This window comes from Lepeophtheirus salmonis, chromosome 1 (assembly GCF_016086655.4).
Source record: "Lepeophtheirus salmonis chromosome 1, UVic_Lsal_1.4, whole genome shotgun sequence".
NCBI classification, from domain to species: domain Eukaryota; kingdom Metazoa; phylum Arthropoda; class Copepoda; order Siphonostomatoida; family Caligidae; genus Lepeophtheirus; species Lepeophtheirus salmonis.
The window spans coordinates 33,121,892-33,147,164 of record NC_052131.2 but is presented as its reverse complement, the minus strand read 5'-3'; the positions used below and the strand labels follow the sequence as shown (position 1 = coordinate 33,147,164).

At 32.8% G+C, this 25,273-nt stretch overlaps 4 protein-coding genes across 5 annotated transcripts; 3 read left to right on the top strand and 1 right to left on the bottom strand.

The window, feature by feature from the left end:
• The first annotated feature begins 1,865 nt into the window (after positions 1-1,865).
• On the top strand, positions 1,866-3,705 carry LOC121125176 (uncharacterized). The gene is made up of 2 exons (XM_071891398.1): positions 1,866-3,319; positions 3,377-3,705. Exons 1-2 carry the CDS (start codon positions 2,050-2,052, stop codon positions 3,439-3,441), a joined length of 1,335 nt encoding a protein of 444 aa, XP_071747499.1. The 5' UTR covers positions 1,866-2,049; the 3' UTR covers positions 3,442-3,705.
• An 8,580-nt stretch (positions 3,706-12,285) lies between these two features.
• Positions 12,286-13,229, top strand: LOC121125163 (uncharacterized). Its single transcript, XM_040720301.2, is given in 3 exon segments — positions 12,286-12,560; positions 12,614-12,814; positions 12,816-13,229. Coding segments are annotated over 3 exon segments (795 nt in total). The 5' UTR covers positions 12,286-12,315; the 3' UTR covers positions 13,165-13,229.
• Positions 13,230-19,770: 6,541 nt separating this feature from the next.
• On the top strand, positions 19,771-21,852 carry LOC121125153 (post-GPI attachment to proteins factor 2-like). The gene has a single exon (XM_040720291.2). It carries the CDS (start codon positions 19,771-19,773, stop codon positions 20,548-20,550), a length of 780 nt encoding a protein of 259 aa, XP_040576225.1. The 3' UTR covers positions 20,551-21,852.
• On the bottom strand, positions 21,666-25,234 carry Scm (Polycomb protein Scm). Of its 2 annotated transcripts, XM_040720273.2 has the most exons (3): positions 25,012-25,234; positions 23,892-24,749; positions 21,666-23,833 (listed from the first exon to the last, which is right to left on the bottom strand). In XM_040720273.2, exons 2-3 carry the CDS (start codon positions 24,697-24,699, stop codon positions 21,981-21,983), a joined length of 2,661 nt encoding a protein of 886 aa, XP_040576207.1. In that variant the 5' UTR covers positions 24,700-24,749; positions 25,012-25,234; the 3' UTR covers positions 21,666-21,980. The 2 variants fall into 2 exon arrangements, with proteins under 2 accessions (XP_040576207.1, XP_040576215.1); XM_040720281.2 differs by lacking the exon at positions 25,012-25,234 and having other exon boundaries at positions 23,892-24,999.
• Between the last annotated feature and the right edge of the window lie 39 nt (positions 25,235-25,273).

Below are 25,273 nucleotides of genomic sequence, written 5' to 3'. Positions count from 1 at the left end.
CCTGGATTATCTCGTTTATTCATTACTCGCAAGACATAATCAAACTAATTAAGTATTTCATTCTGATATTCATGACTTTATTTCACCGTATTTAAGAAGTTTATCATTTAATTAGTACCTTCAAAGATTTTAATTATTGAGGTAACAAAGTTTGACTTTCCCTAATAAAATGTTCCGGTCTACCTTAAATAAGTCAAATATGGACTACGATGCACTAACAACTTTATCGGTGAGAATGAGAGCTCTGCTTGATTCAGAAACACTCTCTGACGTTTCATTTATAGTTGGAGAAAATATAGAAGTATCTTCTTCCGTGACCCTTTCTGTTCATAAGCTTATATTAGTTTCTGCAAGTCCTGTCTTTGGAAGGATGTTCAACGGAGGCTTTAAAGAGTCAAGCAAGGAGGAAACGAAGATATATCTTCCCGATGTTACTCCATCTACATTTAAAGACATGCTAAAATAGATATATACGGATGAACTCAATTTGAACATTTCAAATGTGTTTCCCCTTCTTTATTGTGCTGAAAAATATGATTTATTGGTGCTAAAATGTAAGCGTATTGCATTTATTAAGAAGAATAACCAAGTTGAGACTCTTTGTTCACTATTTTATGAAGCAAAAATAAACAATGTCTCAGAATGATTACCTTGGATTAAGATTTGCATTGGTTTAAATGCATGTCAGACACTTCATTCTGATTCATTCCTTGATATTAGTAACAATAAAATAATAAAATGCACTTTATCTCTTGATAATGCTGATTTAGGTGAGATTGGTATATTTAAAGTTGCTATTCGTTGGGCATCAGCTCAGAAAAATACTAAGGGCGAAGACATGAAAACAATCCTTGGCCCTCCAGTTTACTCTATTCGCTTCTCTTTTGCAGCCTACGGATTTTATTGAATATGTTATGTGTTCAAAGTTATTGACTTATAAAGAGATTGGAAGTATACTGATGTACATTACCAAAAACGAGTCATCCCCTCCGACCGGATTTTCGAACAAACCTAGAGTGTGTTGCGTTTCTATATTTTATTAAGATTTAGTTAAGATGATATCCAATCCGATTGATTCCATCTCATTCAATGTTGATAAACCTGTCAAGATTCACGGGTGTCCAATTTGTCTGCCATCTTGACTTGCAATCTAAAGCTTTAATGTATCTTGATATCTCTTTATAAAGGTTCTATCAGTATTTTGAAACTTTCATTTACGAAAATATGCCGTTATGATTACTTCGATATGATTTTCAATCTTGAAATAATACACATATTAAAAATTAGACATAATTAATATATTTAAGTATTTCATCTTGATATTCATGTGAAGATTTCACCGTATTTACAGAGTTACCGAAAAATTCCTTCTCAGATATTTATTATAAGTTATAACATCGTGTATATACTACTTGAAAAATCGATCCCTAGATCCATCATATAAAATAACCTACTAAAACACATTGTTGAGCTAATTTTTGTAATGATAGCATTCAGAAATATTCATTTAAGATTATATGTAAAATATAGGTCGAAACAATCTATTTATTTTAAGTGAGAAATGCTTTTATTTCATTTATTTAGTATCCATCTGTTTTATTATTTGGTTGGAAATGCACATTATAACACGTGACTTATAAATAAAGAAGAGAAAATGACATATTGAAGAAGAAAATAAATGGTACATGTTGACTAAGAACCTGCCACTTAATATTTTCCATAATATTTTATTAAACCCGACGATGAGGTTGCAGAGTAGATTTGGTATCACTCCAGATATTTATAGTCAGAATTAATTGGCCAAAGAGTGAGTCGTGTGATCTATTATTATTTAATAATATTAGCCTGCTAATATTATCAGTTGAGTGTTCAAATTTGAAATTAAACCTAATAACTAAGTAATAAAATAAATAACTACCTGATTCAGAATTCCCTTGTATTTACTTTAACAATAATAATTAATTTAGAATACTGAATGCTGTGATGACTGATGTGATTAGTAGTATAGTTGAGTAGTGAATTAAGTGATTATTTTTGTGGTTTTTTATCATGGAACTCATCAACTCCTCCCGTGGTGGGCAAAAGTTGATATTTGAGGGCTTTATTTATGTAAAGCAAAAAAATCTTGCAAACGAAATCATTTCGTATGAGTGTCAGATGAGAAGGAATTTTAGAGAGTGCAAAGCAAAGATCCATATCAGTGGTAATAATCACATAGTTCGGAGGATTAATGAACATACACATGCACCAGACATTGGAAAGGCTAACGCTTTGAAAGTGCGCAATTCTATTAAACGTCGAACGGAAGATACAGGAGAAAGTGCCCAACAGATACTCTCACAAGAATTGTTTGGCATCTCGGAAGATGTTACTGTTAATTTACCTGCCCTTCCAAGCATTCGTCGATGTATTCGTCGACATCGACAACAATTAAGAAACACTACACCTCCATTACCACAGTCCAGGAAGGAAATTGTATTTCCTGAGATCATGAAGTCCACTCCAACAGGAGATAAATTCCTTATATATGATAGTGGGTACGGTGACGAAGAGAGATTTTTAATTTTTGCCACATATCGTAACCTTCAAATTTTGGAGAAATCCATTAATTGGTTTTGTGACAGCACATTTCAGATGATTCCTACCATTTTTTATCAGCTTTTTACGATCCACGCTTATCTTAATAACTACGCCATTCCGTGTGTTTATGCACTTTTACCAAACAAGACACAAGCTACTTATACTCGATTATTCCAAGAAATAAGTGCCATCAACCCATGTCTATCTCCACAACTTGTGACAACTGACTTTGAAATGGCCTCCATGAATGCCTTACAAAGTGTATTCCCTGATGTTCAAATTAAAGGGTGCTTCTATCATTTGAGTCAATCCATTTATCGTAAAATACAAGAAAATGGACTTCAAGATAGTTACCAAAACAATCCAGATTTTAATATTAATATTAGAATGCTTTCTGCTATCGCATTTGTACCTGTAGATCAAACTATTGAAGTGTTTGAGGCTCTCTCTGAAACTATGCCTGATATTGGACAACCTATAATTGATTATTTTGAAGACACATATATTGGTCGCCTTCAGCTCCAAGAACGCCGACAAGAACCATCCTTTCTTCATACCATATGGAATGTGAGGGATAGAATTATTGATGGTTTGTCTCGAAACGATAATTCCGTTGAAGGATGGTATCGTCATTTTCAGGTCAATATTGGCAGCCAACACCCCAACTTGTGGGAATTCATTGACATCCTTCATCGAGAACAATCTTTAAATGATGATGTTATTACACGAATGATGGCGGGTAAGGAAGCTCCAACACAAAGAGGAATTAATAAACAAATATATTATATTGTTGCAGATTATGATAATTATAGAACTAAATTAGATTTTTTAAAAGAAATTGCATACAACATTAAGTTGTGATATTTTTGTTGTTTTTTATGCAAGTATATACTCTTGTAAAATTTGTAGATGCTTGTTTATATCGATAAATACATGTATCTGGGCAAGGACTACTAGAAAGACAAGAAGCAGAATTAAATCGTCACCCCCGTTCACTGTAGACTGAAAATTATTTTGACTTCATTGTTCATAAATGTAATATTTGCGACATTATAAAAGTGATATTAAGTTGTTGTTTTTTAAAGTAATAACTAATAAATACAAATGGTTGACTTTGATGCAAAACCATCTACTCAAGTTCTGTTTTATAGATCCCAAAAAGGTATAGAAACATTAAATTCTAGAAAATTTGACTTTTTTACAAGTGCATGAAGCTCTGAGCCTTGTAACTCAAAATGAAATCATCACAGAATTCTATTTTTTCACAGACACTAGTATCTTAGAAATAGAACTCTTAAGGTATGGTTATTTGTAGCCACAAGTGTCATAGGTATGCAAACTTGTGGCTACAAAATAGTTGTCAAAGTAACCTAGTTTTGATTTGAATAAATTTGTTTAATCGATTCTCGGCTATTTTTGGATGATTACTCAGGGGTAGTGTTGTGTCGGTCCTTATTTATTCAGTCCAGTCCAATATTAGGACCGATCCTTAAGACCGTTGGTCTAGTCTTTTTAAGGACCGGTCCTTGAGTCTGAAGGAATACAAGAGAGACAAGAAATCAACAATTACAACTAACAACATAAATAAAAGGGAATTTTTTTTATTTTTACGTGGCTAAGAAAACTATTTGATTTCATCAGATTATGGATAGTGGTTTAATTAATTATTCGAATGAACGACTTTTTATTTGGGAATCTATTTCAAGTATGCATGAGAAACATTCGTTTGCCAAGTGGAATCCACCTATTCGCCTACTTGTATCCATTTTCCTGTTTATTTTTGGAAATAGTTCGTGAACGAGTTACGAATAGCTCTCATTCTTATAGTAATTTTGCAAAACGTTCAACCCTCTGAATCTATGTTTTTAGTAACCAATGCCTGTATCAGGAAATATATAGAAGAGCCTACATCGTTTTGAATCATGATCTTTCAAGAGAATTTGAATATTATCCATTCATTTATTAATAATTACTCCTTCACACGTAGTTACGGATGATTTTCTTAAGGAGAATTTTAAAAAGTCTTATTGCGATGCGATTTATTTCCTACTTTAGATTTAAAAAAAAAAGTATATTCAAAGGACCATTATACATTAAAAGGGAATAATATTTGTCTTACTCAAAAAAAAAATATATATACCTGTATACAAAAATAATAGCGATTTTTAAAATATAATTAAATAATTTGAATTGATTTATTATTTTACTAGATTATTTTGATAAACACAAGTATAAATAACTCAATAACTTTTTATTACTTTATACCACAGCTCTATCAAGCATAAAAAATGATTCATTTGCAAAATTATGTTTAAAAAACTCTAAAATTTCCCTACCCCGTACTTAAATAAAATAATAATTATCATTTCAAAGTTACTCCACAATAAATAAAACTATGATTAATATCTTTAAAAATATATATTTTGGCAATTTAAATTTTATAGGCTTACATCTTGTAAGTTTCCATTTAATACTATTAAAACTTCGGCCAAATCACCTCTCAATCTAGAATTAGATTGAGTGGTGATTCGCTTTGCAGAAGAAAATAATCTTTCAGAAGGAACAGACGATCCGAGAATGGATGAGTACTTCTTTTTTTGTCATTGTCAGAGGATAAATATATATTTATTTTTCTTTTTTCGTTGGAGATTGCGCTCCAGAGACACAAATCCTTTTCTTCCTCATCATAATCCTCTTCTGTGTTAGATTTTCAACACTTTTCCCTTCCTCTTCAATTTTTGAAATAGTATCTGAAATTAATTCTGATGAATTAAACCCATGTTTCTTTAATCTTGGATTCAATTATGTTGATATATGCAAAAAAAAATATTTTTTCCCCCTCAAATATGGAGAATCGTCCTTAAATTAAAATATTGGAAATATAGCTATTTATAACTATGTTACTAGTCACTTAAATTTGTCATTAACTCATCGTATAACATAGAACTTTCTTTACCTAGAGAAGGAAACTTATGTACAATTTTATTCAAAGAGGCAGTAATCATTTTGTAAGTTGGCATATTCAAGCTAGAAGTATAGTATTTTGTTCCACGTATTGTTTTTGCTGCTATAAAATGGTCTTAATAGTTATTGTGATTCCTTCAGCATTTGCTATTCACTAAACTCTATCTTCACTTTAAAACAAGTCATATCAATTGAACTTTTCAATTTTAATGCACGTTGTGCCATGAAAATACAGAGTTCCATTGTGTTTCTGTCCACAAAACTAATTTATAGTTATCCAATTTTTCTTCTTCCAATTTTTTTCTAGTTTAATAGATTTTGAAGGGCATTTTTAATGGCAATTATTATTTTCTTTAGTTTCTCCATTGTATGCTTAATTGAAACTACTTTGTTTAAACCCTGACTTACCACCAAATAAATTAAATGGACAATGCAGGGAATGTACAATTTACCAATTAATTTAATCGCAAGTTTAAAATTGGTTGCATTATCCGAAGTGATGGCAATAACTTTATCAAAATGACAGTTCCTGGTCTTTATCTAGGAGACTTTTTCACCCCTCTTGAGAAAATCGTTTGCCCTCTCACCCCCCCTCCCAAAAAAAAACTATTACAACTTATAAAAAGTTATGTTCTATCCCTTCTCGAAGAAATACCTAATACCGGATATAGAAATCGATGCAACATAATGGATTCGATATCTTCCTTGATCCTCAAAAGTTAGTTTATCCGTAAACTTCTCAAAACACTCCATCAAACATTTTAAATAATAATGAAAGATTAAGAAAGAAAAACAGCTATAGATATAAGATAACCCTTGATAATAGTGTATTTTAGGACTGGGTTCATATATATGGAAAAACTGTACTGTCATCCTTTTATATGTTCCTGATTAAAATCATATTCAGTTGTTTTTAAATTTTTATTTTATTTTTGAATTCCTTCTAAATTAAATTTTCATATTTTTGGCGGGAGATTAATAAAAATGTATAGCTTTAAAATATTTACATTTACTAATAACTGTATTTACATTCCTCGGATCAATTTTAGAAAAACGTACCCGAATTCAGTTCCATACCAATGGCAAGGGTAATGGCACTACATAATGAATAATGTTAGACTTTATGGACACTCTAGGTGTATTTTAACTGATACTCAAGTATTTATGATTATGAATAACACAAACTTGAGTTAGGAAAGTGAGATCAATAGACATGTTTTATAAATTAACTAAAATGGAACTGAAACTATCAACAAAACAATATATAATGAAATATTTATTAATCATATATTTTAATTAATTATTATCTTTATTAACATGATTATTAATTTTATTTAAATAAAATATCATAAAAACTACATATTAATTACACGTTCTGAAATATTCGTTATCCATGCAATGAACTGCAATCTTTTATAACTATACGACTGTATATTTTGTTCAAGAGGGTCGGAAAGATAGATATTTTTCTGAAATTAAATGTATCATGGTGAGATAAGAATTATCTATTCCATCTGATGTATCTAAAGTTTGAGCTGATAACCTTAATTCATTAAATTCATGTCAATATTTGGAAGAACTTCAATTAACATGTTTTTATTTATATCTGTTCGAAAATGAGCGTCTGTAATTGCGAAATATTTTTTTTATAGAAATAATAAACGGCACATTTATCCAGACGGAATAATAAGATCTTTGTCAGGATTATCTCCACAATGTGAAACGGTGCTAATTTACATAAACTACACTTTATCATTTTTTGAAGAACGAACACGTATAATAGTTCTTCAACTAATAGTAGGAAGGATTATGAAATTTTTACTCGCCACACAAGAATTTCAATAACAAAATAGCATTTGCATGTCCAAAATAAAACCAAATGAATCAATAAGATAAAATAATGGAGAACTCATATATAGGTAATTTAAATTTAGAAACATTTCATTGATGTTCTAATTATTTTTATTTGTTCAATTAATACTCAAAAAATCCAATTATACTTTGATAAATTTCAACTATTGTCTTCAATCAAGCAACTTATTATTAGCTCGTATGGCACACATATAGTATTTATTTATTTTTGTAAAGATCCCAAATTTTCGTGAGAGTAATATTTCAATATGCTAACAAGCAATTTAGCCACTTAGAAGAGGATTCTTGAGTCAATAATTTTGGAAATTGCAGACATTCAAATAATCCAATAAAATCTACAAAAGTTAAGAAGTCACTTCTATTTTTTTAACAAATAATCACTTGATAATTCCCAATAATTATTTATAAGCAATAGCAGAATAGAAAACGCTTTGTAGACAAAACTATCATGAAAAGAAACACATCTTTAAAGTCTAGAATAATCTTCCACTTGTTTTCCAATCCCAAAAGGGACTCACAAGTAATAAAGAAATCACTTATCAGAGGTAATCCTTAAAGTGTCCAGGTTATATAATTATCCATATAGACAGTACATTTCTGCATTATAAATATATGCATCAAGGACACTTATGGATGACGAAGCAAAGTTGACTTAAGGAGAAAAGGAATCAAGAAATTCAATTAAGGAGCGGTGGATGGAGGATGAGAGCTATTCATGTTCCTTACTGGATATTTCAGTCGATTATTCTGTCGTTTTATGGAACTCGATAGTTCATATATGTAGTAGTATACAATTATTCCGTATAAGATCTGGAGGAGTTTATGTATTCTTGAGCATGATTAGCGATGTCAGAAGTCCTTGATGTGAAGCGCATTTGCACTATCCAATGGCAATACAGGATTTTTCCATTAAACATTTTCCATTGGACACTCAGTCTCCATGAAGGAGGAGTATGGAAGCATCAAAATAGTACTTGAACGATTGAAATACCTCGATCACCAGTGGTTAATCTGTGTGGATTTAAAAATGGCGAACTTCCTTTTGGGTCAACAAGGAGGTTACACAAAATACCCTTGTTTCCTTTGTTTCTGGGGCAGTAAAGCTGACAAGGATCACTGGGTTATAATGGAATGACCATAAAGGCATACGTTGGTACCTGGAGAGAAGAATGTCATTAATGGACCACTAGTTGATGGAAAAAAACATCATCCTTCCACCATTGCATATCAAACTCAGTATTATGAAGCAGTTTGTAAAAGCTCTTGATCACAATGGTGATTGTTTTCAATACATACATATGTTCAACCTTTCCGAGTCTTAGTGATGATAAGAAAAAGGCAGAGATATTCGACCGGCCCCAGATCAGAACATTACTCAGGGGTATCCGTTTCATTGAGAGGATGACCGCTGTCGAATCTCGAGAGTGGACTGCATTTACTAATGTGGTGCTGGGTTTTCTTGGGAACAAGAAAAACAACAATTACCAAGAGATTTTGGATGAACTTTTCCTTAGTCTACGAGAGCTCGGGTGCAGAATGAGCATCAAGCTGCACTACTTCCACGGTCACTTGGATACGTTTCCAGACAACCTTGGAGATTTTAGCGCCGAATAAGGTGAGAGGTTCCACCAAGCCATTAAAGTCATTGAAGACAGATATTAAGGTCGTTGGGGCTCGCATATGATGGAGGATTACTGCTGGTGTTTCATGAGGGATCATTCAGATACTCTACATAAAAGGGCGTCATCAAAAAAGGAAGTTTACCCCAAAAATGAAGTAATATATTTGTCTACAAACAAAAATACACTGTTCCTGCATCTACTAGTTTAATATAACATTCTATGTTTGTAATAATATTGAATTTTGCCAAATATGTGTTAGCACTTTCATGTTTTGTATTTTTTTAGTTTTGTATGTTTAAACAAAATTAGATTGTTGTGTCTTGTATTGAAAAATAAAATAAAACCTTTTAATCAACCAATAGTTAAAAAACTGACAACTAGTGACACATTGAAATCAGCAGCCAATATGCAAATAAAATCACAAAAAAACAAAAATAGTTAAAAAAAAAAAATTATTTTTCTCTCGTAAATTAAGGATTGTGGGATGTGTTGTAGTATTTTTTCATCACCCCGTTATTCAAAAATTTGATGTGATAGGAAAAAACTAATGACAGATTTGGAATCAGCAGCCAAAATTGAGTTAGATTCATTTTAAAACCCCCATGCAAGAAAATTTGTTTTGGCCAGTGTTATATGTAACTAATCTTAAGATCATATAATATGATTTAAGGGTGCTAATTAATCTTGAATTCATATTTCAATATCGTTTCATAAGAGCTAATATATATTTTCCATCATCACAGTCAATTAATTATAGAACGAATTTCTAAAGGTGGGGGAAACGTCCTAATACTCCAAGTCCTAGAATATCTAAGCTAAGATAAATGACGAAATATAATATAAATTTCGACATTCAACATTTTTTTCCTTATTGAATTAATTATGTCTATTTATTGGTGCTGTAACATGGTCTGAGTCGAAATTGTTTACCCAGTTTGGTCTGAAGTGATTTATTCTAGACACATAAGACTGTAGTTTAAATCCAAAAGTCAAGCAAATCATTTTTTCTCTTTTTTTTAAACCATTTATTTCTGTGGGATCTAATTGAGACCTTTTTTGGGACTGAATTTTACTATGAAAACGGTCCAGACCGAATTATTTAAAATATAACGGTGTCAGGCCGGTCTAGGATTTTCAGACCGAAACTCAACGCTACTAAAGTAAGCATAAATTTTGTAATACTTTGTACACATATATATATATATATATCATATCCATAATTTTTATATCAGTGTTGATTTAAGTCTTAAACTTAAAGGAACTTTGTTTCCTCTTAGGATTACACTTTACTCTACCCTAACTTATACAAGGATTAGGAACTTCCATAAATCAAACAATATAATACATATATCTAGGAATTAGCTAATTTCGAACAAAAACAGTTCTAATTATGTTTGAAAATTTGATTTAGCTAATTCCAAAGATATGCGCTTTTTAAGTAAGCTAAATTATATTTAATTTTCTAAAACGAAGAAGCTAAAATTAAACTACACACTCACTTTAATATCAATAACTAGCTAAATTTGGGTAGGATAAATTTTGAATTTACATATCTCAAAAATAATCATTTTGTTAAAAAAAAAATTTAAAAAAAAGGCACAACGATCTAAAGGTTCCCTTTATATAACAGCACAATTGTCGATAGAAATAGTTATTTTTCAAAAATTAAATTTGAACTAATTTGTAAAGTTGTGTTGTTATCTAGGTACTCAACTTAAGTTGATAATTTTTCGAGATACAAGGGGTTTGTGGTCTTTCCTACCATGAATAGTTTAAAAGGACGCCAAATTTTCCAAAAAAATAAGCGAAACTTGTCTTTCAAATTCGAAATTTAAATAAAAAAATAAAATTCAAAACCCAAGAATTGTAAAAGAAAATCAGTCACCTAGAAGTAGTAAAATATATTCTGAAGAGGTACCATAATGTATGCTCAAGAGCAGTGGGATCTTTACCCTTTTTTTTTTTTGGGCTGAGGGCTTAAGTTTCTGAATATCCCCCCTAAAAATTAATAAAATATAAATATCAAACCAATTTATATAACTAATTGGGTTACGCTTTTGATAATTTTTGGTTCAATTCCCCCCAAATGATTATATCTAGCAAATCCACTTCTGAAGAGTATTCTAACATCCATGTTTTGTACTTGTTTCAAGAATTTTAACAAATAATAAAGAGTACTTCTGTTCCGTATAAAATTAATTAATTAATCTTTATCATTTTTAATCACAATCATTTTGGGGTAAAACGTATTGATCTATTTCTATGAGACTATGGTATCTAGATATATTAATATATGTTATCTTAGTTGCAATTTTGTACTAGTTGTTACTCAAAAATGAATAATTTGCAGTACTTTTGAGGAGGATAATGCAATAATTGAATATTCCATGTGTGTCCGATATATTAAATCCTATAATTTATGACTTTTTTAAATTAATTAAAATTATTTAAAAAAACGTTATTTATAGATGCCATTTATTTTAAAAAAAAAGGTCGTTCAAGAGAAGGTTATTTGAAAAAAAAAAGAAAAAAAAAAAGGTTTGGTTCAAGAACTTTTTAGAAGGATAAGTAAAACTATTTTTAAAAGAAAAAAATTTCATTGGCCTTGTTTAATAAAAAAATTAGTTAAAATTATCATCGAATGACTTTTAAATGACCTTATTTTAGAAAAAAAATTACTCATTTATTTTTTTATTCAAGCAGAGGTCTATTGGAAGTCCGGGCCCATTTCAACGGCATTGGTCTAATGTCGGTCCTGTTTATGGTACATTATTATTTATTAAGTTCAAACGCTCACAATTATATAACTCGTAAATACATTACGTATAAATGTGTAATTTTAATTGATCAAAATGAAATGAAAGTATCAATCTATGATTGTTGACTAATGTAAGGATCTAATTTAATAACTGTAATTTATAGTAAAGCATTATCAGACGTATAAATTGTAACATGTACAATTGACTGATACAAGTTGCAACTTGTACATAACATAATATAAATTAATATACAGTCAATATGAATATCTAACGGACTACCACCGTTGAATAAAGTGAACAGCATGAATTGAGAATGGTGTGAGTAGCAACTAGCAACGGTTGTTGATGTAGAGAATATATATTAGTAGTTATACACTCAATGGTTAGTCAAACAAATAAAACTGGTTCTTTTTAAGGTTGTAGCCCATAGTCGTATAATAATGGTCAATATTATTATTTATTTATCATAACAAAGAATTGCCCTGGTATCAACCATTCAGTTACTAACCAAACGCGACATGAGTAAGTCAATCCAAAAACTCTATTTTCTCTGTGCAATTGTCTTATTTGCTTTAAAATTAGACTCAGCATTAGGTGAGACTTTAGGTGCAAATGAATTCCTCTCATCAGTCAATCAAGTTGGAATAGATCAAGTTATTTTGGATTGTCGTTCAGAGTTTGAACGAGAGGTTCAAGGCTACCTTGAGGGAAGTCATTGGTTTGATAACTGTCAGATAAAGGATGATGTTGTTCCTAGTCATGAGTAAGTTGTGGTTCAATGTAAGCTAAGTGCTAAGAAATATTATTCCCTTATAGTTTGAAAGGCAAGTCTACGGATCTCATACTATGTATTCGAGGGAAGAGATCCACAAAGGCAGATGCTACCAAACTGATTCAAGCTCTAGAATTGAAGTCATCCAAATTAGATGATTTTGAGGGAGATTTGAGGGAATTAGGAAAGGAATTGAAGGTAACCCGATTCGTTCACTTCGATGCTCTTTCTGCTCTATTGAACGAAAAAAATACTTCTGATTGATGTCAGAAATCGAACAGAGCTGAATGAAGTGGGACAAATTCGTGGAAGCGTTTGTCTTCCACTTCATGAAATCCCTTTAGCTTTTACCAAGCTTAATGAAAATGATTTTCAAGAGCGCTATGGATTTTCAAAGCCCAATCCCCTGGATTCTAGCAACATTGTACTAACGTGTCGCTCGGGAAGACGAGTATTAGTTGCTGACAAAAAAATGAAACCCCTTGGTTTTGAAAATCTAAGAATATATTCAGGGAGTTTTAATGAATGGAGCCAAATGAATGGGGATTCCTTCAAGGCAGACTTTAACTTGGACTATGACATACTCGAAGAATAATTTAAGTAGATAAGTTGATCACTCTGTTATTGGATTTAATTTAAATAAATGGCTTTATAAATTGAGTTATTATTTTTTACTGATCTTACGGTTGAATAAAGATATTTTTGTTCAATGCTGATTTTAGGGAGGGGTTTATGAGGAGTATTTGTACTAGAACCTGCGCTTGATTAAAATAAAGGCCCGCACATAATACATATTTTTCAGAAAATTATATAAATTTCGATAGAAAGTCTTTTTTCAAAGGGTATTTTCGATAAAATAGGTATATTCAATAAATATTTATCTTCGATAATATTGGTATAATTTGTTATCAGCTGTCGATCTGAATGCTCTGAATGTTGTTTGGTTCTAAATTAAATTAAAATTTTAAGAATGACAAAAAAAAAGGCTCATACATAATATATATTTGCCTTAGGTAAAACCAATTCTGATTTTAATACAATACAAAATGAGTTTCCGTTCTAAAAAGTTTGTATACCTTCACTAATTATTATGACTTATTTATTTGCATTAATGAGCGGCGCTCAATTGAGAGCCGCACAAAATTCTTGAAAGAAAGCAGGAGCGCGCTCATTGTTTTGAATAACAAGTGGAAGCGCGCTTACCATTTTAGAATTGCGATAAAATCGCTCGAATTATCGCTCTCTTATATTACATTTTCTGTTTCTTCATCTTATGAGTAAGGGTGATAATTTTGGTAAGAATACAAAAGCGTGCGAGGAGAAGAGAAGAAATACTTATGGCATCATTGATTAAATAATATACATCTTCTTCTATCAAAAACGTAATCATTCCCGCCTTTATTATTCAATATTAATATAATAATATTAGATGGGGATAGTCGATAGAGAACTGAATAAAATGTTAAAAATAACGTCGCCTTCTGTCTGGATTTCTGAAAATAGAGGTCTAGGAATTTGGAAAATACTTGCCGGATGAGAAACAGATGGTTTGTCGGATTTGTCGATATAAATGTGCCTTTAGTACCCTGTCTAGAATTACACGCCACTCATTATCCTCATCTCATAATAAGGGTATCGATATTCATCTATAAAATCAATTTCACACGATGAATACATCAAGTCAGACTTTAACTCTGATCTCACAACGATGCTTATTGCATGTAATATAACCTTATCCATTGCTAATCATCTACGTTCAAAAAATTTATGGAGAAATACAAGGGTAAACATATCCCTTCCCGAGAAACCATCATTAAATTAATGGAGGATGTTGTTACTGATGTCATTCATAGAAATACATATGAAAATGTTTTGAGTCATCCACACCAAATGACGATCAAGTTATCATTAAAAAGTATTTACGAATATCGAAATGGAACTCTGAATTTTATACTATCTCACAGAAAGTATTCAATTTTTTTTTAAATCTAACCATAAAATATGATTCTATTTTAGCTAAACATATCAAGAATTATGATATACAACTCAGTAAAGGGCAAAAACAACTGCTTAAATGGTCACAACAACGGGGGTAGTAGCTTTGGATGGTTTGCAACTAGTTTGTCTGAGACAACTTACTTCGCTTTAAGACTTGGGTATGATAATTAGGTTTTCCAATATTACATAGTCAATAAATATTACTTTTTTATCACTTAAGGCTTAGCTATGGTTGATGGGCTCCAAGAAGTGGTGTTCAGAAAACTCATAAAAGACAAAACAACTGTTTAAATGGTCACAACAACGAGGGTAGTTACATTGGGTGTTGCATTATAATTAACAATTGTGTATATCCTTCATGATAATAGTATGTTGTTATATAAGCATACCTAAATAACGGGGGGAAATCTTTTTTGATGCTCTTAATAGGGAGTAATATCGCCGGACATTACTACATAATTAGCTTTTGCTCTAAATCTTTACGATGAATTTATTTCTAACATTTTTTTATTAATATATTTATTGTCTAATTTTATGATTTTGACATTTACTTTATTATTAATAATTAGTTAGATCTCATCGGTAGAGATATATCTATCCTGTGCACAATTGTATATAGCAACTGAAGAAGAGGGGTGATTATCTTTTTGATTAAACTCCACGTCTCGCTTGTGTATTGCAACCTAAAGTTATGACATATTTAACTGAATTCCGATGTTAGAACAAGAAAAAATTATCTGGATCAATCTATTATTTCAATATTCTGTATTTATAATTTATTATTATTAATAGTTATATGATTTTAATTGTCTAATTATGTATATTTAACTTAAATGTTTAATGGTTTATTTTTTAGTATGTAGATTATATTTAATTAAAGCTTTCTTTTTTAAACTCTGAGCTTCAAATATATTTCAAATACTCTACTTTGTTGTTTCATTAGCTATTATTCTGAGAATAAGGTTCATAATGAATTACAATTTCATGGAGTGTGACGTTTTCAAATCTACTGTAACGGATAAAAAATGTCGAAGTCAATTATACGTAGTATATCTTCATTAAACATTTTGCTAATAAATACATTCGTTATACCCTCAAAAATCATAATAAAGCAGGCAGATGATAATCACATCAGTATTTTAAACAATGATACCATATGTCTTTTTTCCCCCTCCTCCTTGCACGCGTTTTTCTCTACAATATTATCAACTATACTTATGAGATAATATCAAAAAAATTGAGATAATTGTAAAAATTACAAGACAAGACGGTCGAAGTTATGTCTCAAGATAAGTTAGAATCTTTTTTTCTATACTATATTTGTGACTCTCTGCTGTCTTCGTTTGACAAATTTGACTCTCATGTAACTGCCCACTCTAAGAAGACTGTCATCAGTAGCCTCAGAGACACCGCCAGCTCCTTCGTGTGTGGAGATTACGTTGGAGGATAAATCTTTCTTTTTTTGTATATAAATTTAACCAACTGAAATATGATTTCCTTATATTTTTATGTAGCAAATTGACATATGATCTCAAAATCTCACGCAAGCATAAGTTCAAAAACTTGAGAGCTCTATGTTCAATCTCAAACTAATTTTCAGGCTTAACTGGATGATAGTGCACTAAACCTCATAATAAGAGTCCCCTGAGACGGTAATATGTTTTATACGAAGTTACCTATTACTAATAGTATAAATTTATGAGAAAACAGAGTATATACTTTATAAGTTGTCATTGTGTACCCCAAATTTTGGGGGTGTTTTCGAGTACTGGCAATATTTAAGTAACTACTAAGAGCCCCTTACAACCCCCCATTGTACCCCGAATGTTGGGGGTGTTTAGGGTACTGCTGAGTCCCAAACGGGATGCGATCCCCCATTTATACTTGAAGAAACAACTAAGAGTCCCTTATAACCCCCAAATCGCACCTCGATTGTTAGGGGTGTTTTTGGGTACCGCCAGTTCCCAAAACGGGATGCAACCCACCACTGATAATTGAAGAAACTACTAAGATCCCTTCACTAGCCCCTAATTGTACCCCGAACATATAGGAGGACATATAGTAGATTATAATTTTAAGCCAATAAGAACTCAAGAGTTCTGAGGGGCTCTTAATTATCTTTTCAAGTATGCACGGTAAGTTCCATTTCGCTTTGGAACCTGGCGCTACCCGAAAAACCACCAAACATTCGGAGTACACTTGAGAGGTTGTGAGGGGCTCTTAATTGTTGACTAAAGTTTTGGCGGTAAGTTGCATCCTGTTTTGGTACCCGGCAGTACCTGAAAACACCCCCAACATTCGGGGTACAATGGCGGGGGGTGAGAGGTTCTTAGTAGTTACTTAAGTATCGACGGTACCCGAAAACACCCCCAAAATTCGGGGTACAAAATGACAATTTATAAAGTCTATTAAAGTTTTCTCATAAATTTATACAAAATGGTTTTATACGAAATGTCCTTATATGGAAATGTTTTATACGAAATGTCCTCATATGGAAATGTTTTATACGAATTGTCCTTATACGAATAAGTTTTATACGATGTTACCGTACACCCCTGAGACAGTGGTTCCCAAAATTTTTAGACAAATATAAATTTCTTTACATCCCTACTTTAATTAAACCAATTATTTGGATTATTATAAGTTATTGCAAGTAATGTATGGCTGTCACAAATCGTGCCTCAAAACACACTGTTTAGGAACCACTACCCATTAGTACTTAATATTATTATACTTGCATGTGGTAATGTAAATTCTATAAATTTAATACTTTTTTATTCAAAAATATTTCCATATTTGGTAGAATTTCCATTAGATCTAATCAGTGACAAATCTTACCTTCTGATTTATACACTGCTGTCCTCAGTTAGCGTTGAGAGAGTATTTTCTGAAGGTGGTCTACTTTTTAAGGATAGTTTAAAATATGAAAAACTTTGAGAGAAAAAAAAAATCTTTGTCAATTAATAAAATATTTAATAGTTAAAACATTGGATTAATCATTTTATGATTTTTTTTTTTTAATTTCAAATATAGTTTTAGATCTTTAAGTTTTATTCATTCTTGTACCTTATTTCTATTCATTTTATAGAATTCATAGTATATATAAATTTCAGGATATTAATTGCAATCATAAAGAGTGGTCAAATTGAAATACTCCTATAAGACCTCATTTTTAATTGAGCGGGAGGATACTTATTACTAATAGCCTCATTTATGAGATTTTTGCTACATATATTAAAATATTTCAATCAAACTTGAGCAATATAATTAGAAAAATGATGTTGTTTTTTACAATTTAACCGGATAGGCATCTACCATTTCTAATTAATTGTAAAGCATCGTCTTGGATTTGTCGAGTTTTGGTCGCTGAAATATCATAGTGTAAAGTTGACTAGTATGTAACGTAGTTAAATATAATAAATCTGAAGCCCTTTTAAGGCCACCCCTATTAACACTATCTTGAAAAGTTTCGAGGAGATCTCAATCTTCACCAAAAAATTCAAGACCGTGAGTAATTGATTTCCCAGAAATCAAAAAGTTCACAATCTTTAATTAAAAAAAAAAACTTAATGATAAAAGAGGCTTTGTGCCCGTACATATTGGCTCGAGGTTCTTCCATAGTAAAATTAAAATTAGAAAATAGATATATGCATTTGGAAGAACTACATCAGTGATTACAAATTTTATGATGTTTTTATTTTCACATTCATAGGTATTATTTGATTTTTATTTAATATTCTCAAGTTTCTAGTATAAATTCATTTCTTTATTTATTAAAAATATATAGTTTATATTAACATAACTATATATCTTCTCTTAATTAAAATAAATATAGTAGAAAATGTTCATAAATATAAATGATCTATGAGTTATGATATCCCCTGAATGCTACGATAAATGTAACTACATGAATTAATACTAAAGGCCTAGGACTCTAAGAGTCCTTTACATAATACTATTAATCCTCTTCTTCTTTTTCTTCTATACCTACTAAGATAAACCGGGTGCTGTGAAAAAATCTTTAGACTTCCTTTTTTGCTACATAAATCAAGGTTTTTGTGAAGGAGGTAAAATTATTGCAGTCAAATACTTAAAATAAACAAAAAAACTAGAACTTCCTAAGTGTCTTTGAAACCGAGAAAAATGTCATCTGCACGTTACCAATGAATTTCGGTCCGCGAACTTTTGGACGCTGGCAAGAAACCAACGGAGATTGCATTGCTACCTTGGGTACATACCAACTTCCTGGACATGAACTTGGTATTCCAGCAGGATGGTGCGCTTGCACACACATCTAAAAAGGCCCAAAAGTGTATGGAGGACAACATGCCTTTTTGGCCAAAGAAAATGTGGCCCCCTACTCCCCAGATTCCAAGCTTTTGTGTCTTGACGAAGGAGACGAGGTTCCATTTATTTTAATTAAAAGGATCCAAGACGACTTAGAGAAATGAGGAGAAGGAAAGGCGTGGAGGAATAAGGACAAGGCTTATTTATAGGAACATCTATATTCTTAATTTTTAAAAAAACCTACTCTGGTATATACATACAATATAAAACTATTTATACTAATCAATAGGTAAAAGCAATACTTTACAAATATAAATACATACAAGAAAATACAATAAAAGAGAATCAGAGGGAAGGAGACACAAATACATTACACAAACCATTGGACTTCACTTTTTGGGTGCATGTTAAGTCCAAGGCATGCACCGTCCGTCATCCAAATATCAACAACCTCAAGGACACCGTCAACCATCAATGGGATACTATGTCTGAGGACTACATCGGCAATTGGTGCAAGGGCTTCTGTGCCCACCGGGAAGCTATGATTACTGCCAAGGGGGCTACATCGATGATTAGAGTAGCCAAGACATCATATTAGTTATTTTTATTTTATTAACATACCCTATTACAACTGGTTACTGAAATATATCTTGATAAAGTTCTAGATTGAAAGTGTAAAGATTTTTTCGCCGCACCCGGTAGTATCAAAATAAGATGCAAGCCCTCCTTTATATAGTCCCAGGCCAGGCTAGGGAGAGGTAAGAAAAGTGACGTCATAGAGTTGTGTTGAGGTAATTCTTTTCGCACATAATATATATTATGAAACCACCTAACTAAAGTAAATGGGCTTTCTGATTGGTGGAACCTTTAGAAATCAACATGTCTCGTCATCAGAAATGGAAAATAAACATTGAAGATGCCTCGAATTAACTTTGGAACTTGGTCTGTTGGGAGATTGGCGGTGATCACAGTGTGTTTCCCTCTCTTTGGTTTTATATTTTGTCTCTTCTACTCTTTTGTCTATCACTTCGATAAAACTACTTATACTCATTGTGAGGTCCCTAACTTCAGTCCCAGTATTTCTGCCGCGATTGGCTCATTTGCTCCACAGAAATATGTATGGCAAACCGCAATTGCCCTTCACATAGGACCTCGATTCTTCTTCGTAGATTTATATCGAAGATACTTCCAAAACAAATGTGATTTCTCCAAAACAAAGATTATTCGAAGAGTCATCGTCACTGTTCATATTTTATCCGTGATTGAGAATGCTTCCCTCCTTGGACTCACCATAGTCAGCTCCGCTGATATATTTGCCATCCATAAATTTTGTTTTGGAGCTTTCATCACAAGTTCTTTTCTCTACATGCTTCTTGTCTCATATGTACTATTCAATCCACGCCTAAGTGGTTATAACTCTCAGGGCAGAAACGACAGAATTAGTCTATTATTCAAGCGACGTATCTTCAAGGCGCAATTCCTGTCCATTCCACTCTTACTCTACTTTTATTATAGACACAATAGCTTCTGTGAGCCTTATGTTTATTCGTTTTTCTGTATAACAGAATACTTTATTGTGCTCTCAAATATGGGATTTCACATGACTGCATTTTATGACTTCAAAGGAACTGTATTAATGACATCCACCCTTAATTCTGCTGGATATGGAATCCTACCCGATATGTCGAATGCTTAAAAGACTATAATATTGATTTATTTTAGTGTACTTACATATTCATATTACATAATATATATTCTAAATGATCATGTCGTCGTCATCCTGGTTACCCCCTAGTGATCGCTACAATGACGATCCCGTCCTAAAAACTCTATTGAAACAATTAGCTGATGAGGAATATGAAGAGCCTGAAGATGTCCTTCAAGATAAGTCTCGTTACGCTAAATTTTTACTTCATAATCACCTTTCATCTATACGCCAATATATTTTCCCCTCCTACTGTGTTGATAGACATTGTACTGAAGAAATCAAACCATCTGATCCGGAAGTGAAACGCTCTAGAATTGAATGTGAAACTGATAATAGTTTTCAGAGTTGTGAGAGTGACACTTCAGAAAAAGAAATGTTTAAGGATCTCCTTGAGCGGATCGAACTCGAAGATGACCTTGCCCCTATCTTCAATGACTTTCGTAAATGTAGCAGTATTTCTCTGTCAAATAGAAGTGTTCTTGAATCCAATAAACTGAGTCATCTCTGCTCTCAGTCCTTGTTACTCTCACCCGAAGAGGATTCTCCTTTACTTCGAATGCTTTTTGAATGCTTAATTACACCCAGCATACTATCTCTTTCTCTACCATTTCCACGTGGTTTATTAAACTTGTTCGTTGAGCTTCTGAGCACATTTACTGAACACTTTGCGCGATATGTACTTGCATCTTTGCTTCTCCTCAAGGAGGATAATCTCACTGACTTTATCACAACTTGTTTTTCACGTCAAGCAAATGGATCAATTAAATCCTTTCTCTTCCCTATTTATTTTTCCATCCCACGGATACCGAATGAGAAGAACTTGCCTCTTATGGAGATTCTGGCAGATAATAAAGAAGTACTGAACTCAAAAGGGAATCAAGACATTATCTTAGACTCCATCCTTTCGTCCCAAGAAAGTGAGTTTATAAAGAAAAATACTAAGTTTGGAAAATTTCTACTTGGGTTAGTTAAAAGACTTCCTTGTGCTCTGTGTCTAACAGTATTCGTCAAATGTCAGGATTTGGCAAATCGGCATTCATCCTTTTTTCAAAAATCAATTAATAATGAACTTAAAAAAAAGTCACCCTTTTAAATAACGTTCATTCGCTACTATACTTCTATTCTATGCTGAGGGAAGGGAGAATCTTGAAACACGTTCTATAAAGTCTATAAAAAAACAATTCAAAACAGGCATTATTTTTTTTATATAGATACTATATTGATTATTATTCTGATATTTATATAAAAATAAAATTACATATTATTTTTTCATTCATTACCCGATAAAAAGACTTTTGATAGTAAATAAAAAGATGGGTGGGACCATAGAGTTTCACAAATCCATACACATACATGAAAGAGCTTTGATATGACACGAGAAAAGTTCAATGAGAGAGACAAGTTCTATTATTTATTTGTTAAGGCGGAGGCACTGGCAAATGCTTCCTTCCTTGAAACATATCGATTATGTTGCATATTTTAAGAGCAGGTCCCAATTTCATCTCCATATATTTCAACATCATATCAGATGTGAGGAGTAATAAAGCTTTACCATCGATTTCATGACTCCGAAAGAGTTCTACATGAGGACCAAGGGTAGGATCAAGTTGTGAGATACGAGAAATAACTTCCTCGGTGGACCACTCATCTGGAGGAAGAGTTGGAGAATGGGAAAATCCTTTTACATCCTCAGTCATTTCCTCATCCTCAGGTACATCATCATTGTTAGTGATGTTAAACATAGTTCCAGGTGGCATTTCTGTAACAGGAGTTAATAGTGTCGTAGGTGCAGCAGTTACCACAGTGTATGCCGGAGGTAGTGCAACACCACTTGAGTTAGAATTTACTTGAGCAGCAGTAGCATAGAAAGTTTCATTATTTGGAACTGCAGCCAAATGATTTGTCACAATAGGAATTGAGGAGGGATGCAAGATGTGTGTAGCCCCCGTTGTTACAGGATTATCAGTGTTGGCTGCGGATAATTGAGCTTGATATATTTTATGAGCATTGTGATAAATGGGAACCCGCTTGGGAGAAGATGAAGACGCATTTTGCCCGGAATTCGAAGACTTCGTTGCAGAGCTATTTTGCTGCAATGGAGTTGATTGTTGTTGACTATTATTTTGAGGTTTAGAAAGTCGACTGGACGATGGGGTTTTGTTTTTGGAACCCGCAGGGCGACCTCTAGGTCTAGGTTGAACGGGTGTAGCTATCGATGGAGACTTGGGCCTTTTGTTATCTGAAGCAAGGGTGGTATTATTTGGAGTAGATGTAGCTGTATCAAATTTTTGTGATTTAGGATTAAAGGGTTTACCGACGAGGTCATGCTCAGTGTTATTAATTTGTTTGCGTTTTAAAGGTTGTTGAGATTCCTTTTCTTCAATCTCATCTTTCAAGGGTAGTAATTCAACTTGCTGCATGGGTGAAGACACGGACGGCACTGACTTGTCCTGTTTCTTTTTATCATCATTTAAAGAGGAAGAAGAGGAGGATACATCATTCTTTTTCTCCTCATCCTCGCTTAGTCTCTCATTCATCGTATCTTCTCCTTTAAACTCTTCCTTTACATAAAATATTTCACAACGCAGCTCTTCAAATAAAATTTCGATGAAATCCCAAACAGCCTCTTCAGACTCGATCACAGGTAGACGAACAGTTTGCATCTTGTCTTCGAAAGAGGCTAGAATAATGACACGGCCCTCACCCTGTCGAAGTAAACCAAATATTTCTTTTTGGTTCATAGAGCAATCAACCAAGTTTTGCACGGATTCCCTCAAGACACGATTAATAGGACCAGGCCCAAATATTCGGGGTAGCTCCTCAATTTTTTTCATATCCAAAAATGGTCCCAAGCTTGAAGAGCCTCTTATTTTCTTTTTATTAACAAAAATTTTGATGGTTGGTTGACCCACAGTAGATGGTGAGTTCATTTTGTGGCCAATATTTCCATTAATAGCCGCTGATGCAGAGGATGTCGTACTAATGGAGGGAGAATTGTTTCTATGACTACTGTCAGGTAATCCTACTACAGAATTAGATTTAGGTGAAGTATTAATTGTCATTGGAGAAATTAAACTGGAGGAGGATGAAGAAGAGTCCACTATGTTAGTAATAACTTTGGCTTTACCAGGATATGTTTTTTGACCAGGATGTTGAAGAGGATGTCCGGAAATTTCACACCAACCCACAGGGAAAATGTCTCGACTGTCATAGCGACACCAATAGTCAAATGCTCCTTTCCAGCCATCAAAAGTTACATAAATATTATCACCTAAAATGAAATACATACATAAAATTACAAAGTATATCAGGAGAATAGACACACTTACCCTCAACTTCGCTTACACTGGCTGGACAAATAAGGACGGGATTTTTCCGATCCACAGCTTCCAACTTTTGCCCTTTTTGGAAATAGTTTCTTCTAGGCTTGACTGGCTCTTTCTTGAAGCATTTAGAAGTGGCTATAACAGCACCATTGAGTGTCTTTATTAAAAATTTAGGCCAATTAATGGCATTCAGTGTATAACCTATAGGAGGCTGTAACATTCCGCCATTTTTTTCGCAGGTACCAATTTGATTCAAATCTCCCGAGTCCACCATGAGCCAGAAATCGTTCTTGGTATCCGATCCGTCCAATCTTAGCCTTACACGTCCCCCCATACATCCGACCACTGTGGCTACACAAGTGGATTGAGATCTAGGATCTAAGGCTTCAACTTTATCGTTAATTTTGAATTCATTTGAGGGAGGCACTATGGACTGCCGAAAACAAGTGGCTGGAGCTGGAATCGCCCCAGATTCAATTATATAGTCTTTCCAGCAAAATGAGACTTCTTGATCTCGATCTCCTCCCCCAGCATTGGATGGAGTGTCATGATGATGATTGTTATTGTGGTTGTTTGAGGATTTGGTGCTGGTGCTGTTGTTGTTATTGTTGTTGGGAGAGGCATCTCCATTGGTTTGGGCTTGTTTCTTGGCCTTTCGATAACCCATAAGACAGGGCTCAGAGCAAAATTCAAATTTACCATCTGCAGTGGGGATGACATATTTCAAGACTTTTGACGTCTCCTTGCAGTGATTACATGCCATTGATGCCGATGGTACCTGATGACTCCCACCGTTGCTATTTACGCTCATACTAGTCCACTAATCATTCAAATTGGAACCCAATATAGGCAACCATAGTCCTAGGATTTTTAAAAAAATGACATATTTTGAGTCTATTCTAAGTAAATTTTGAGTAGAACAAAGGCAAAGAGCTTCTTTAAAACTCTCTAAAAGTCAAATTCAAACTACAAATTCAAATTCCATGAAATCCGTAATACGACGAAATGGATCTTTGGGATCATAATCCCAAACTACGGATCCAAAATGGATCCTCATTGAGAAGCTCATCAGCTTTACACTGATAGGTCCTTGATACGAAAAACAACCCTCAGAAGCATTTACCTGTTCCATTTGAAATCTTGATAAATCGGGTGGCTTTTGCTACAATGACCATATAATCCTGGAGTACTTCGTTCATGAGCACACAATCCTTTTTTTTCTTTTCTTTTTTCTACGCCGCCGCCATCCCATTTATTGTTTGTCGTTTCTTCCCTTTTTTCTTCCTTCTTTTGTATGGGAACTCAAAAACAGCGCTGAGTTTTTTTAGTTAGCTGTTGTGAATTGTGATGAACCAATGTCCTTAAAGTACTACTAGGGATGACTC

Excerpts from the sequence above, each read along its gene's own strand:
- LOC121125176 (XM_071891398.1), top strand. The coding sequence starts at position 2,050 with ATGGAACTCATCAACTCCTCCCGTGGTGGGCAAAAGTTGATATTTGAG. Across the intron at positions 3,320-3,376 it reads TATTACACGAATGATGGCGG|ATTATGATAATTATAGAACT; the intron begins GTAAGGAAGCTC and ends ATATTGTTGCAG.
- LOC121125153 (XM_040720291.2), top strand. The coding sequence starts at position 19,771 with ATGCCTCGAATTAACTTTGGAACTTGGTCTGTTGGGAGATTGGCGGTG.
- Scm (XM_040720273.2), bottom strand. The coding sequence starts at position 24,699 with ATGAGCGTAAATAGCAACGGTGGGAGTCATCAGGTACCATCGGCATCA. Across the intron at positions 23,834-23,891 it reads CAGTGTAAGCGAAGTTGAGG|GTGATAATATTTATGTAACT; the intron begins GTAAGTGTGTCT and ends ATTTCATTTTAG.